Below are 13,993 nucleotides of genomic sequence, written 5' to 3' on the forward strand. Positions count from 1 at the left end.
GCCCTGACCATTGAACAGGAAGTAACTCAGTCACTCTTGCAAGTTTAATTCCAGGCTGACATTACATTTCATTAGCAATCAAGTAAAGTACATCCAGTATGAAAACATTCTTGTAGGCATTCATTCAGTGTGCATCAAATTGCTACAGATCTACTACATACAGTACTGCAAGTTGTTGTCTTGTTCTCTTTGTTTTAAAGTTGTGGGGCTGGATCCAGCTCCCACTTTAAAGGTATTCTCCATATGGGAATTGGTACTGAACATTGTGACATGAATGATATCAAGCTATGAAGTTGCTACTACTGTACAGTGCGGTATCCTGATCAGGTGGTCCAGCCTAGATTTCATGCGTGCCCAGATTGTCTGCTGCAGGGCAGGGTGAGATCAGGAAACTACAGAGAGTCAGAACACTTCTCACTACTCACGAGCGGATGAGATGGATGCAGACCTTGGACGCGGTCTGGTTCGCCCTTTAAATGCTTTTATTGCCCTGAAACTGATGGCTGCACTGAGAAGTGCCGGAAACAGACTTATGGTCAGGGTTATAAAGATAAAATAGTGTGCGTGCTCTAAGTGATGTTCTCCAGGATGTAAAAGATAAGCTCTATCACAAGAGGCTCATCGCCCCTCTTGCGCCCCCTGCTGTGAATGACTGGCGTCAGCACGCTGTCCAGGGCATTGAGGTACTGAGCTGGGAGGGGCTGCCCATTGCTCCCAGCCACAAATCCCACCTGAAATTACAAAACAAACCACTAATTTAATATAGTCACACCCAGGAACTGTGTTATAAACTTGACAGCCATGTATTATTATGAGTCACATTACAATATGTTTTTACACTGAAAATATTATTTTGGAAGAATATTTGAAACTTTTAAGAATCAAAAAATCCCTCAAATGAGTTGAATGAGTATGCTGATGAATGCAACCTATTCTGTAACACGTACTCTAAATATTTTAAGAATTATAAATGATACACATTATTAAAAAAGTCACAGAGAGCAGAAACTACAGAAGAGAAGAGTTTAAGGTATTCATTCTTCAGAAAGGTTGTAATGAAAACCCCTCTCAATGTAATTCAATGCCTTCACAGGCTGACATCTTTACCCAAAAATCTTTTTATATCTTTTCCAAAGACCTACATGATAGCTGCAGACAGACTCTGCATTCTGTCTTTAAATCCTCCAAACAAAATCAACTCAATATAGAAAATATTATATATATATATAATGTATCTATTTATTTTTATTATCATTATCTTATTTAGGCTATCTTGACCATTTCGATACAAGATTATTTTAATCAGTGTGGTGTCTATTGTACCATTTAATACATTTAAATATGTGATTTAAAAGCAGTCCAATCTCATCAAATCACAACCAGAGTGTAGATACTTGGCTTTGTATTGAGCTGCTTTTTTTACAGAAATTCCTCTATTTCTATTGCTTAATAATTTGTAAAATGCAGACAAGGTGTCAAAAAGTCACATTTCTGTTTTCAATATGTTACTGTGACTCAGCTCACTGGTACCAAACATCCTTCCTGACCTCTTGAGATTCAAAAGCAACACGCAGCCCCAGTTTGGCCATCCCGTCCTCTTTCAGCAGTTTGAGATGTGGACACAGTGCCAAGCAAAAGGCCCGGGCGATCCGTTCTACTAGTCGGTTGTGTTCAGCAGAGTCACTAACTCCTCCTTTGGGATGATCCCCCCTCTGCAGGTAGAACACCTGCACAAAACATATCCATGAAAGTTAAAAAGAGGAAACAGTTTCAGATGGACTATGTTGTTATTTCAAGCAGATCATCATATGTACTTCAGTCCAGCGGATGATCTTCCCATTTTCTTTGTATTCTGATTTCTGAAACATCTTCGTACTTCTGAAGGATTCCATGGATTTTCCATCTATGGGACTTATAACCCTGGTGGGCACAAACACATGCAGGTAATCCACAGAATAGACCAGAGCTTAAAATTCAGCTGACACACTGCTGCCTAAGAGGGAATTCTAATACCTCCCTGCACACTTTGTAGTTTCTATCTGCTGACGATGGCTTAATGAAAATTATATTCACTTTTGAATATGACTGTTCTCTTTGAGCTCAAACCCTTCATTGTGAGGCTGACACATGAACTTCAAACAAGTGGACACACTCACCCCTTATTCACAGTGCATTTCTCCTCCACCCACTGTACACAAACAAGCTCCTGGCTGTCTGACTGGTCAAGCCGTCCACAGGTGACGGTGTAGTCTTTCATCTCCCGTAGTGACCGACGGAGCTCCGCCATGGTTTCCACGGTGATCTGCACCATTAGCCCATCTAAGGAGAGGGGACAGCAATACAGGAGAAACACACACAAACAGACACCAACAGCCTGACACGCACACACTCAATCACATGCATCAACATGTACACACGCCTACACAAACATTTTGTTAAAATGTACAAGGACACACACATACAAAGATCAACACAATCTGAATAAACCAGAGTTGAAGCAGGAATGTTAACATGCACAAGTTTAAACAAAATGTAAACAATGAATTTCCTGCAAGCTGGCTAGCAAAGGTCGAGGTGAACCTGACTCCCCTCTGAGTGGACATCCTACCTTCTACAATACTGGACTTGGCAAGGTACCCTGCAGACGCCTTTAGTGCACTGCTGAATATAAAAAAGCAAGATCCAGTAACTGCAATGAAAAAAGAAAGAGGAATAAAAGAAACCAGCTTTTAGGGACAAACTCTGTAGCTTCAGTCCTGTTACAAGAAAAAAAAAAAAACAACCATGTAGTGCCATCTAGTGTTCAATAACAGAATTTATTTGGTCCTGTGGGCCTCTTGAGCGCTTACTGCCCTTTCTATCTCGTAGCTTTCCTCAAAGGAAACTTCTCAGGAGCATGACATCTAGACATACTTCAGAACAAAATATTAGATGTGTTTGGGAACAATAGGATTTAGAATAAAATTTCATAGGTTTGCACAGTGTTTGACTCCACATTGAAGTAATGGTGCACAACTGACAAATTTAACAAGATCCAAATATCACTCTTATGCAGATCTCTGTGCCAACTTTGTTCTTTATGGTGCACCAATTCAAACAAGTATCAAAGCTTCCCAAAACAACAGATTAATTTTGATCGTAGTTTTTGATCGTAGTGAATGTCCTCCTGAAGTTATGATGTAACTTCATCCACACTCTGACATCTAGCTATCCCTGACACTGTATGGCCCACCTTTGCGGGGCTGATTGTGAATGCTGATGGCCTGGGTCTGGTACTGGCCGTCATCTCCCTGTACACAGATGAGGTGTGAGTCTGCAGTCTCGTTGAAGCAAGCCCCGATGGCCAACACATGCTCATTGGACTTGTTCAAAGCCTTCATTAGCTATAGTGAGACAAGCGGCAGAGAGGGAAGGGTTGATGAAAAATACATAAATATCAGCATTAACTCCATGAGACATTTAAAGCCTTAGTCCTACCTCATTATACCCAGTGGTTGGTATCTTTATGCAGGTCCTCTGAGCCTCTAGATCCACAGTGAGCCCTGGGACCATTGGCAGGCTGTAACGGTAATTCCTAAAGTCCTGAAACACAAAGAGAGAGGAACAAAACAACATCAATTAAGGGGAGTTTGGTTATGTTTACTACACCAAACCAACAAATGTCACACTCACCACTAGCAGTCTCATTATGGTGTGGCCTATTTCCCCAAACAATGGCTTCCTCAGGCGCACACTATACAGAGGACACGGATAAACTAGAACAAGAAACAAAGTGGGTAACTGGAGAGGAAACCTGGATCAGCACAACATTTCATACCAGGGCTTTGCTTACATCTGTATTCAGCCCCCAGTCGCAGCATGAGACGCAAGGGAAAGGCTTTGGCCCAGGCCACCTCTGCTCTGTGGACCAGCAGGCCAAAGAGGTAGGGCTGGTTAGGCAGAGGTAGACCTTGAAGGGACTGGAGAGTGGAGCGAACGTACAGGAAGCCTGCATGCTCCTCACTGCCCAGGAAACTACCGCCAAACAAGGACAGTGACAGATGTTTCACAACCTTTCCTACAGAAACACAGAGGAAAAGGACACGCGTAATTATAGCAGAAAAAAGTGGGTAAAATACAATAGCACACATCACTACTACTATATAGCTAGTATAAGTATTACTGCATGTGTGCATCTTCCTGTGTGTGTGTGTGGCTCTGACCAGTGAGGGTATCCCTGTACAGCTGGACGAAGTGGGTGAAAACATCTTTGGGGAAGCTTTTCTCTTCAGGCAGGCACTGCAGCAGCACCACCACCTCCACCTGGCCCACAGCGTGCATCCCCTTTGTCGTCATGCACCAGCACTTCCTGTTAACATCTGTCACACAATCAAGGCACAACTTCAGGGGTCGAGAAGGACAGTTGTGTTTTTTAAAATCCAACTGACATCGGATTTACCCATCCCCTGTAGTCAAAAAAATGATGGTTTTTGTTTGGTAAACATATCAGTTCATAGTTTTTTATTATCAAAGGGAAGAAAAAAGGTCTTGGGGGGGGGAAATATCTGAAATCCTCCTTTTCTTCCCAGCCAGCTGGAGTGCTGTGTCGGCGTCTTGTTTGACTGACAGCAGCAGGCTGACAGAGAGCCGGTGCTACACCGAAGGAAACAAGAGACAAATTAAACAAACTTGCGCTGTAGTCTACCAGTCTACCAAGATATAGATTATCTATCTACCTATCTCTACACACACAGGTATATATAATATATATATGTATATATATAATAAACTTTTTTGTTTCAAAGGAGAATGCAGAAGTGTTTTACAGAACAGATATGCAGCAGACAATAAAATAATTTATAATATGATTTCAGTTTGATCTTCAAAGAGAATATGAATTCCAAAATAGATAAGTAGAGTATAGGAATGCAGATGTATGCATGCAAGCTATAAAAAGTAGAAACGCAATTCCTTTTATTTTAATTCTCAATGCTGTATGAATTCATTTGCAGGATCGCAGGACCCCTTTTCAATCTTTTGGAACTGTGTGAAACATATTGCCTGTGTGTTGTATTCGTGCATTTTATCAAGCACAATGAAAATAAAAAAGGACATACAGTTGACCAGCTTGACCATAGCAAGTAGGTTGGCATTGAGGACGAACACCAGGGGCTTGGGCCTGCCGCTCTCCAACTCCTGAATAAGCAACATCTCAGAGGGCTGCTCCTCCACGGTGTAATCTGAGGACGAAACATAATAACACTGCTACTGGACAACTGTATATATTCTACAACTGTAACTCTATACTTCTATAACTTTATAACTGTAAGTATTGTGCAGACATTGTACTTTTATCCCCTGCAACCAAATGAGCTCACCCAATAAAAGATAAATGTTTGAAAATGAACTTGTAGTTGTGTCAGGTTTAATAACTAATGTCTAAGCCTGGTCCTAAATAAGAAGCAAAGACGTGCAGCTTTTATTAACGCTATTCATTTAAAGTGCCCACGTTTAGCAAGGCAAGGCGATGATCACATTATCATATACAGTACCGCCCTAGGGATTGGTCATGACTTTTAAATGGGGAGAATCCAAACATTAATGCGCAGTTGCCAGGCTTTAGCAGAGTCATGAGATATGTCATTGAGGGAGTCTCCAAGTGCACATGCTAATTTCACTTACAATGTGCCATTAGTTGGATGCTGATCAACATAAATCTGAGAGGACATTAAAACCCACCGAGGTGACATGGACAGAAAAGTATAATTCTGAGGGATTAATTTGCAACAACCTGGTGTTGGTAATGCTTGTTTTTATAAAGTACCCAAAAACAAAACAATCACTGTGTTCTTTAGAAGCTGCAAATGCAACAAACTTTTATTCAGTGCATGCAGAGTTCACTTAAGTTATTCAGGATTCTCTGTAATTGCTGCTATCACTTCAAATTGTTCTTTCTTTTTGTCATCACTAAACATACACACACACTGTGCAAGACATGAGAATACCAACAAAAGGGCAAAGCACATGTGAAGGCCAAGAAAATACCAACAAGCCAGCCCACAAAATAATTCTGTTACATCAGCAAATTTGGTGGAACCTGTCTCACCTCCTTTGACTCCTGTGGAGGTGAGGATGGGTGGCAGACCATCCAGGGGGACAAGGTTGGCAGAGCTGCTTACTAAAGCTGTGGTGCCCCAGCCAAAAGGACCACAGGCTTCCTAGAAGAAGATGGAAGTAGAAGAGTGAGAACACTTACAGTTACATATATACGTAGTTCCCCAGATCAACAAATACGTTCTGTGTTTTAGGTCGTCCTACATTAATATTCGTCCCATGTGGACGTGAGGCTCTCCGGCTCTGTGGTGAACCCACGGGACTTTTAACCTGCCCTCCCAGAACTCGTCTCATCAGCGGTGAGAACGCAGGCCCTCTGACTGGTGTGGTTGGAGCAGACTCTGACTGCTTATTGAGAATTTCATCTGCAAACCACACCCTCCTTTTCCCACTTGGAGGTGTCCCTGAGGAGAAAATATAAGAATTTCTCATGCAAATTTCCATTAACCAAAAAAAAACAAAACACGCAAAACATGTTAACAAGATAGAAAATCTGCTGTGCTCACTTTTAATGAGTGTTGAATGGCAGGAAGTACAAACACGTCCCTCCTTGCCATCCATATGTGTGAGTCTGAACTTCACATTGGAGCAAAGTGCACAGAAAACCTGATGAAATAAACACATACACACTACATGAGGACACGTTATCAACATACCTGCAAGAGAACATCTACTTAAATTTTATTTCAAATGCTGCTCAACATATAAGCTTCAAACTTTTCCTCACCTTCCCACACGCGCGGCAGTGGTGCCTCCTCTTGGTAAACGTGAACTTGACCCCACACTTCATGCAGACCTGCGCCTGAGCATCAGGGATCCACACTGGAGCTACCTCTCCGAGGACAGTGCCTCGATCCTTGGACAGAATACCAACAGGACTCAACTCAGACTCATTGTCAGGAACCACGGCGGAAGCTGCGTCCCCCGTCGCTCCCTCCCCACTGGCTGCCTGTGTCCTGCTGCTGTCTGTCTCAACTCTTCCATTAGATCTGACCATCTTCAACTGGCCCTGGAGCTCCCTGCCATGTGTCTCCTCATGTGAGAGAGAAGAGGGCGCTGCAGTTGCCTCTGAGCTGTTGGACTGCTCTTGCTGCTCCAGTCTGCACTCCTCCAGCTCCTTCTCCTCGATCACAGAGTCCTCTTTTGATGGGAGAACCTGGAGCTTCTTCTCCACTGCAGCCAACTCCTCGACTGCCTCCTCCTCCTCCTCTGGCCACGCAGCCTCGGCAGGGCTCAGCACCAAGGGGCTGGAAGACTCCCCGAAACAACTCTCGCCCCATGTGGAGATGGTGGTCACAGTGCAGCTGCCCTCCTCCAGCTGGGAGGGTGAAGCAGTTTTGGCGAGATGTTGAGTTGATTTCTGGTCACATGCTCCAAAGCTGCTTCTGACAGATGTGTCTGAAGAGGTCTTGGACGGAGATTCGGGTCGTATTTGGCTGCAACCCAATCCTGGTTTTGACACGTCCCCATCTTTGAGCACGAGCAGGCAGGGTCTGTTTAGCCAGTGGTGCTTGGTGTCCTGAAGAGATGGGTTGTCTCCTTCATCTGTTATGATGATAAACAATGTCTCTGTCTCTCTTTTGGTCAAGCACACTCACACACCATGCATGCAGGCACATTAATAATAACTCATTAGGTGGGAAAACTGTGTTCACATGTGCTAAGTGGCCATTTGGCAGCATGTGATAATTTATTTCATGACCCTGTACATGCCCCATAGCTTTAAATCATCAATAAAGGCAGTATTGACACTCAGGTGCCCTTGAGGGGTGTGTCAGAGCTGATCAAAGAAGAGACTGCATGGTTAGAAAGAAAGACGAAGAGCTTTGTTGTGGACTAAATATTGATGTGAAACCAGTAGTAGTTGTATAACCAACTGATGGTACCACTTAGCAGCTGGTTCCCCAAAGAACTAAAAGTTCAATATTGGTTCTGTATTTAATTGGCTATGCAGGGGGAGGCTCTACAAATGTTTTGTTCACACTAAAGCCCTTGCTGCTTCTGTGTAATGGCCCATTTGATGTGAGCCTTTGGTGCACACCAAAGAAAAATGAACAAATGCATATGGTAATAGAACGTTTTGTACATTTGAGTTTTTGTTCCAAGTTTGTCCCCTGCAAATCAACACACATTCAGCTAAGCCTACTGTAAACGACTTTCACTGCAAATGCAGTCAAATTAGCCATTGGTTTCTGAAATTCTAGACAGTCTCTGATTACAGCCAATACGTTTCAACATCCTTCCTCCATATGTTGGACTATTACCATTACTGCAAATGACCAGCGCGCAATGCAACGCGAGTTAATGCGCCCATTGAGCTGTTAACACCCAGTCATTCATGAATAGTTATGACTCACCACCACAAGAGTAAGAGGACTGTAACAAGCGTTAGAAATCACACAGGAGGTGCCGAAACCTTACAGGCTGTTCACTTAATACACTGTATGATATATCACAAATAGGAATATTTGATGGAACTGATTTAGTCTAGAAACTCCTTTCCCAGGTTAAACTGCACTGCAGCTCCTTCACAGAAACCATAAAAGCAGACAGAGGGGCCGTGTCGTTCCTGCTGCGGGCTGCAGAGGGTTCCCGAAACGGCGGCAGGGCTCCAGCGATCCAGCTGACTGGAGCAACCGCTTCATGGGACAGTGACGCATAACAACACACGTGCCAATGTTTAATCCGCTGGCAGGCACCGAGGCCGGCGGCAATGCGACACTCACTCCGCATCCCGATACATCAGACCCAGCGACACACACTTCACTGAAGCATCCGAAGAGTGCGGAGAGCGCGTGTATGAACGCAGCCCGTCTTCACACAAGGATATGCGACACACACACACACACTCGCGCGTTTCAGATGATGCGGACTATCCGCGCTGCCAAATGCTGTATCAGCGGGTTTCTGTGACAAACAGACGCGCAGTATCATCACCCTGTGGATGCCGAGTAAAGCGTCCCCACCCCGCTGAAATCAATGCATCTCTTACCCTCAGTTATTGCTCCCAAAAGGCTTTCATTCTCGTCATCCCGCGCGGAGAAGAACTTCAGCATTTTATCCCGTTACATTTGAGTGCCGCGGAAATCGGATTCACGCAGCAGTGCCTTGCTCACAAACGGAGGATGGGATGATTTCGACTCTCTGTACCCCCCACCCCCCCGTGTGATCTCCCTCCTCCCCGTGTCTCTCTGCAGCTCTGTGAAGAAACTCAAGAGGTGTGCAGAAATGTCCCTCCCAAGCCCGCAGGACAGCGTACAGGACAACACAACGGAGCTATGATGGCAGATATGAAAAACCTGCCAGCACAAACACCCTGTCACACTGTAGGAAATATCACAGGTTTCAGCAAGTCAGCATCACTGAACTAGAGCTTCATTTCCACGCCAGACTCCACAGTAAAATCTTCAATATTTACGAAATGTTGTGAATGACCACAGCACCATCTAAAAATGTCAATGACCTTTATTTTGTTTCATAAACAAAATGTCTTAAGACTTGCGTTAATGACCACTGTAATCCTGACCATGACTGACAATGACAATGTGGTATAGGGACTGAACTGTTTACCAGAAGGGATTTCTTTGTTTGTTTGTTTTGTTGTTGTTGTTGTTTTTAAAGCGCACAAGCCAGCCTGACTCGGACATCAGTGGGCCATTGTAAAATAGAAAAGTCTCTGGTTTGTGGGGATAGTGTCTGATATGTCTGGATGACTAGACTTAAAAACACCGGAAAAGGTTTCACGCTTCATTGCAGTCCAGTCTGTGTGCACATGATTGTCATGTGCATCAATTTGCCTCGTTCTTTGACGCTTCATCGAAGTTCTCCACCAGATCTGCAGAACAACACATTGTGAACTAGTACACGGGAAAAATACAGTTCTGTATAACATTGTTTTTATTCTGCTAACTTCAGTAATAAAGTAAATGCAGCTGAATTTATGAAAACCACATCTACAGTCTTCATTTAACTAGATAATTCTGTGCAGAATTTTGAAATTTAGCAAACCATATTGAGGTGGAAGTGTGTATAAACACACACACACACGCATACATTTAACTGTCTGACTTTTCTATGCCTAATATCTGATGGTCCATACCTGGAACATCATCATCCTCTTCCTCAATGTCCTCTGCCTTTGGAGCCTTGCTGTCAAGAGCTGAGATGAAATAAACAAATAAAAATCAAATCAACTGTGGCTACATTAGAAATATTTTCTGAAAGGATAAGTCTGGTTATATTCTCTATTTTTCTTATAGCCAACACATCCATCTCTGTGTGGGCCAGTCAGGTTCTTCCACACCAAACTCATCCAGCCATGTCTTTATAGACTTTACTTTGTGCACTGGGGCACAGTCATGCTGGAATAGAAAAGGGCCTTCACCAAACTGTTGCCACAAAGCTGGAAGCATAGCATTGTCCAAAATGTCTGAATGTCTGCTGAAGCATTAAGATTTCCCTTCACTGGAAGTAAGGGGCCGAGCCCAATCCCTGAAAAACATCCCCATAACAAGGTGGATACTTTTGTCTATATAGTGTATGTTATTCCCCTGTGCCACAGAGCTCCACTGCCACACTCTTACACTGAGTGACCCGATACTTCATGATCATGAACAGGAACACTGTAGTTTATTTTGAGTTGATGCCACATATTCATCCTGCTGCTGGAAATACCCACGGCAGCACTGAATGTGTACTGATTCATCACTGAAAATAGTCCCCTGCAAATACACTCACTCTTGTTTGAGTCAAGTCTGCTAAATGCTACAATTGTAGTTTTTGTACAGCTGTTTTAGGACATTATTTTTCCCTTTAAGAAAAAAATAATTAAATTATGTAATTGTGACCTTTTTGAAACTACCATATGCCTATGGAATGAATGGGCCTGTGGCTGAGAGCCAGAGTAAAGTATTGAGAGACGGACTACACATTGTTGGTTGAGATTTGTTTGCAATAAGAAATATGTAGTGGTGTTCCACATAGACCTAGACCTATCTTTCTTTGTATGAAAAACATCTTGGTCCTGATAAAGAAGCATTACTAACACTTCTGTGACATGGCTGATAACTTTATGGTGTAAATCAAGCAGATATCTACACAGCACGATAATGCAGCATGCAAGGATAATTTTTTTATAGTGAAATTTTAACTTTTTAATCTGTTACCTCTCACCATTTGAAGCCATCAATATGCAGATCTGTTCAGTGCAGTTTTAAATTGAGACTCGTTAAATAACTATGACACACTGGAGAGACAGAACCCCCCACTGTCCTCTCTTTACAGTGATTATAACACGTTAGAGGTCCAGGTACACCCACCTTGCCGAGGGAACTGTTCTGCCAGTTTGCGCAGGCTGCTGAGGCTGTCTGCTCCCAGCTGACTGAGGATGCCTGGAAGCATCTCTGTCAGCTGCTTGGTCTCAGCGTGGCCCGTGATGGCGAAGGTGTTGGCGGACAGAGAGGCCTGAACTTTGGGGTTGTTGAAGTGGATCACAGTTCCGTCATCTTTGATCATGTTCACCTGAGAGCAGAGGGCCACTCAGTTTTCACAGTGATGTCTATATGTGCTATAGTAATCTGTACATTGCTTATCAACAGATAAATGTGAAAAAACTTCAAATAAGTCTACACCAGTCAGCACTCCTATTCCATTCCTATCAATTTACCTCCTCAATTCCAGCAATGTTGTTGACAGCCAACTTTTTTAATGAACTCTGAAGCTTTTTGTCATCAGCCGTCGCAGTTCTGTGAACCACCTTCTTCTTCCTGCGTGCAGATCCCTAAAACCAAAGCATATGTAAGATTCTGAAATGACAGCAACACAAAGCTCGTTATGACTAACAGAGGTGACGGCATCAGGATAAAAAAAAAGAAAAAAGAAAAGAAAAGGGAAGTGACAGAATAGCTATTTTAATTTAAAAAAATTGTTCTATTACAGGATTTCATACAAGGCTTTCAAGTCAAAACACATAGAAGTCAGAGGTGATTCTGTTCAAAATCTACTAAAGTTCACTGCTACACTCCAAGCCTGGCACATTTTTGAGGCTGATATGCATATAGATACTCCTCAAATACTGATGTCTCAGTATACAGGGTTTATTTCTATTTCAGTTTCTAGTAATAATACAAGGTGATAAACTGAATTATCACTGTTTAATAGTAATTCATCCCCTACTCATTTTCACATCATACATTTTTAATTAATTATTTTCACATCTTCAAAATCACTTTTTTGGTCTAGTTAACAATCCAAAACCCTAACTGAGATACAACACATGAAACCAAGGAAAACAGCAAATGTTCACGTTTGAGAGGCTAGAACGAGAGAATATTTGTTTTTTTCTTTTTCTTGAAAAATGACTTAAGTTAAAAACTGATTATCAAGGGAGTGGCATATTAATTCTTGATAGATTAATTTGTTAATTGACTAAATTGTTTCAGCTCCGTATCGTTTGACTGCAAGGTTCAAATACTCATTATCTAAATATTATTTTAATAAATTTAGATTTTAATCACATGAAAGTAACACTGTATACAAATTTTGAATAAAACATAAAAAAAAGGCAAATATCCTGTTTTGTGGCCAAATGTACTGTAGCCTTTTGTGAAGCATAGTTTATTTGATTAAATCAAAAGCAAAACATTAAATCACACCTACGTACAGTGAAGTACACTTACTGGTTTGAGTGCACCACTTCAGCTAAAGCGAATGAAAAAAACACAGACCATTTCCCATATGTTAACCTACCTTTCCTCCTATCCGGACCTGGGCTTGAAGTTTTGCCAATTTTTCTTGATTCATGTTCTCACCTGAAATATGAGGGGAAAATGTATATAATATTGACAAGTATTCTGTGTAACTAGCTAAGCAGCTAGCATGCTGCTGTTCTCCCTGTCGACTGTTAGCTGCAACATCAGCTACAGCAATATGAGCTAACAGAAAGAGTCCACCATGAGTCCACCAACACCAAACACCAGCATGTTTTATCTAGAAGCAAACCGATAAAAAAAGACATTAAAGAAACCGAGAAATTTGATCAGGCTGATGCAATAATGACTCAGACTAGCTCCAACTTGTCAGTAGACAGTGTGTGAGTGTGTGTGTGTTTGTGTCTGGTTAGGAGCTGCAGAGATGAAAACACAACACAGGGCCTACAGACTGAACACATAGCATGTCACCGCTCCACGCAGTCCGACAGCTCGGCTCTGGCCACACACCCAAATCCCCACACACCGCAAACGCCGCACATTTCAAACAAATCAACATTTATCGTCCCAAACCTGCTCAAATATCCACAGATGCATGCGGTACTGAAAGATGGAAGTAATAAGGAAGAGATTACGTCACATACCATACGGATTTTTCTTCTTCGTCTTCGTTTCAGACCAGGAGGAGGTTTTGGGTGTCGTGCTGACACCTACAGGACACCTGAAGAATTACACAAACAGACGCTACTCCTCCAAGAAGCGAAGGTGCAGCCCAACGTTTCCCTTTCATCATCAATTATGTATCCCTGTGGACTTGAAAGGTGTCCGTAAAACGATAATAATTTGGTTATTCCCAAAGAATAAAACAAATGTAATGTTAAAAAGATTTACTATTTTCTCATTTAAAGTGTGGGAATGTCCAAGTAAAATACTCCTGCAGCATTTTCCTATATAAAAAAGGTTTTATATGGAGTTTGAGATACAGTTGTATTATTCAATGTCTAACTGCAATCAATAAACTTCAATTCATTATTTAATAATTATCATTAAACTAATAACATTAAATGATGCATTTTAAAACATTTGCACTATTCCTCATTTACATAATTCTGCAATACTGCTGTAAATATTGTCGCCATCTGGTCCCTGTTCACTGGTTATATCTTTTATTCTGGTTGTTTTCATATTTATAT

The 13,993-nt window shown here is 42.1% G+C and overlaps 2 protein-coding genes across 2 annotated transcripts; both read right to left on the reverse strand.

Annotated features, from left to right (window-relative positions):
• Positions 1 to 34: 34 nt before the first annotated feature.
• zfyve9b (zinc finger, FYVE domain containing 9b) lies at positions 35 to 9,408 on the reverse strand. The gene is made up of 16 exons (XM_046392809.1): positions 9,086 to 9,408; positions 6,821 to 7,638; positions 6,600 to 6,699; positions 6,298 to 6,497; positions 6,086 to 6,197; positions 5,097 to 5,219; positions 4,203 to 4,358; positions 3,833 to 4,057; positions 3,673 to 3,755; positions 3,478 to 3,582; positions 3,233 to 3,383; positions 2,609 to 2,689; positions 2,157 to 2,319; positions 1,815 to 1,920; positions 1,548 to 1,727; positions 35 to 731 (listed from the first exon to the last, which is right to left on the reverse strand). The coding sequence occupies exons 1-16, from the start codon at positions 9,147 to 9,149 to the stop codon at positions 570 to 572; spliced, it is 2,829 nt and encodes a 942-aa protein (XP_046248765.1). The 5' UTR covers positions 9,150 to 9,408; the 3' UTR covers positions 35 to 569.
• A 132-nt stretch (positions 9,409 to 9,540) lies between these two features.
• btf3l4 (basic transcription factor 3-like 4) lies at positions 9,541 to 13,453 on the reverse strand. Its single transcript, XM_046392822.1, has 6 exons — positions 13,374 to 13,453; positions 12,841 to 12,902; positions 11,759 to 11,872; positions 11,412 to 11,613; positions 10,193 to 10,252; positions 9,541 to 9,928 (listed from the first exon to the last, which is right to left on the reverse strand). Exons 2-6 carry the CDS (start codon positions 12,892 to 12,894, stop codon positions 9,882 to 9,884), a joined length of 477 nt encoding a protein of 158 aa, XP_046248778.1. The 5' UTR covers positions 12,895 to 12,902; positions 13,374 to 13,453; the 3' UTR covers positions 9,541 to 9,881.
• Positions 13,454 to 13,993: the final 540 nt, after the last annotated feature.

This window comes from Scatophagus argus, chromosome 6 (assembly GCF_020382885.2).
Source record: "Scatophagus argus isolate fScaArg1 chromosome 6, fScaArg1.pri, whole genome shotgun sequence".
NCBI classification, from domain to species: domain Eukaryota; kingdom Metazoa; phylum Chordata; class Actinopteri; family Scatophagidae; genus Scatophagus; species Scatophagus argus.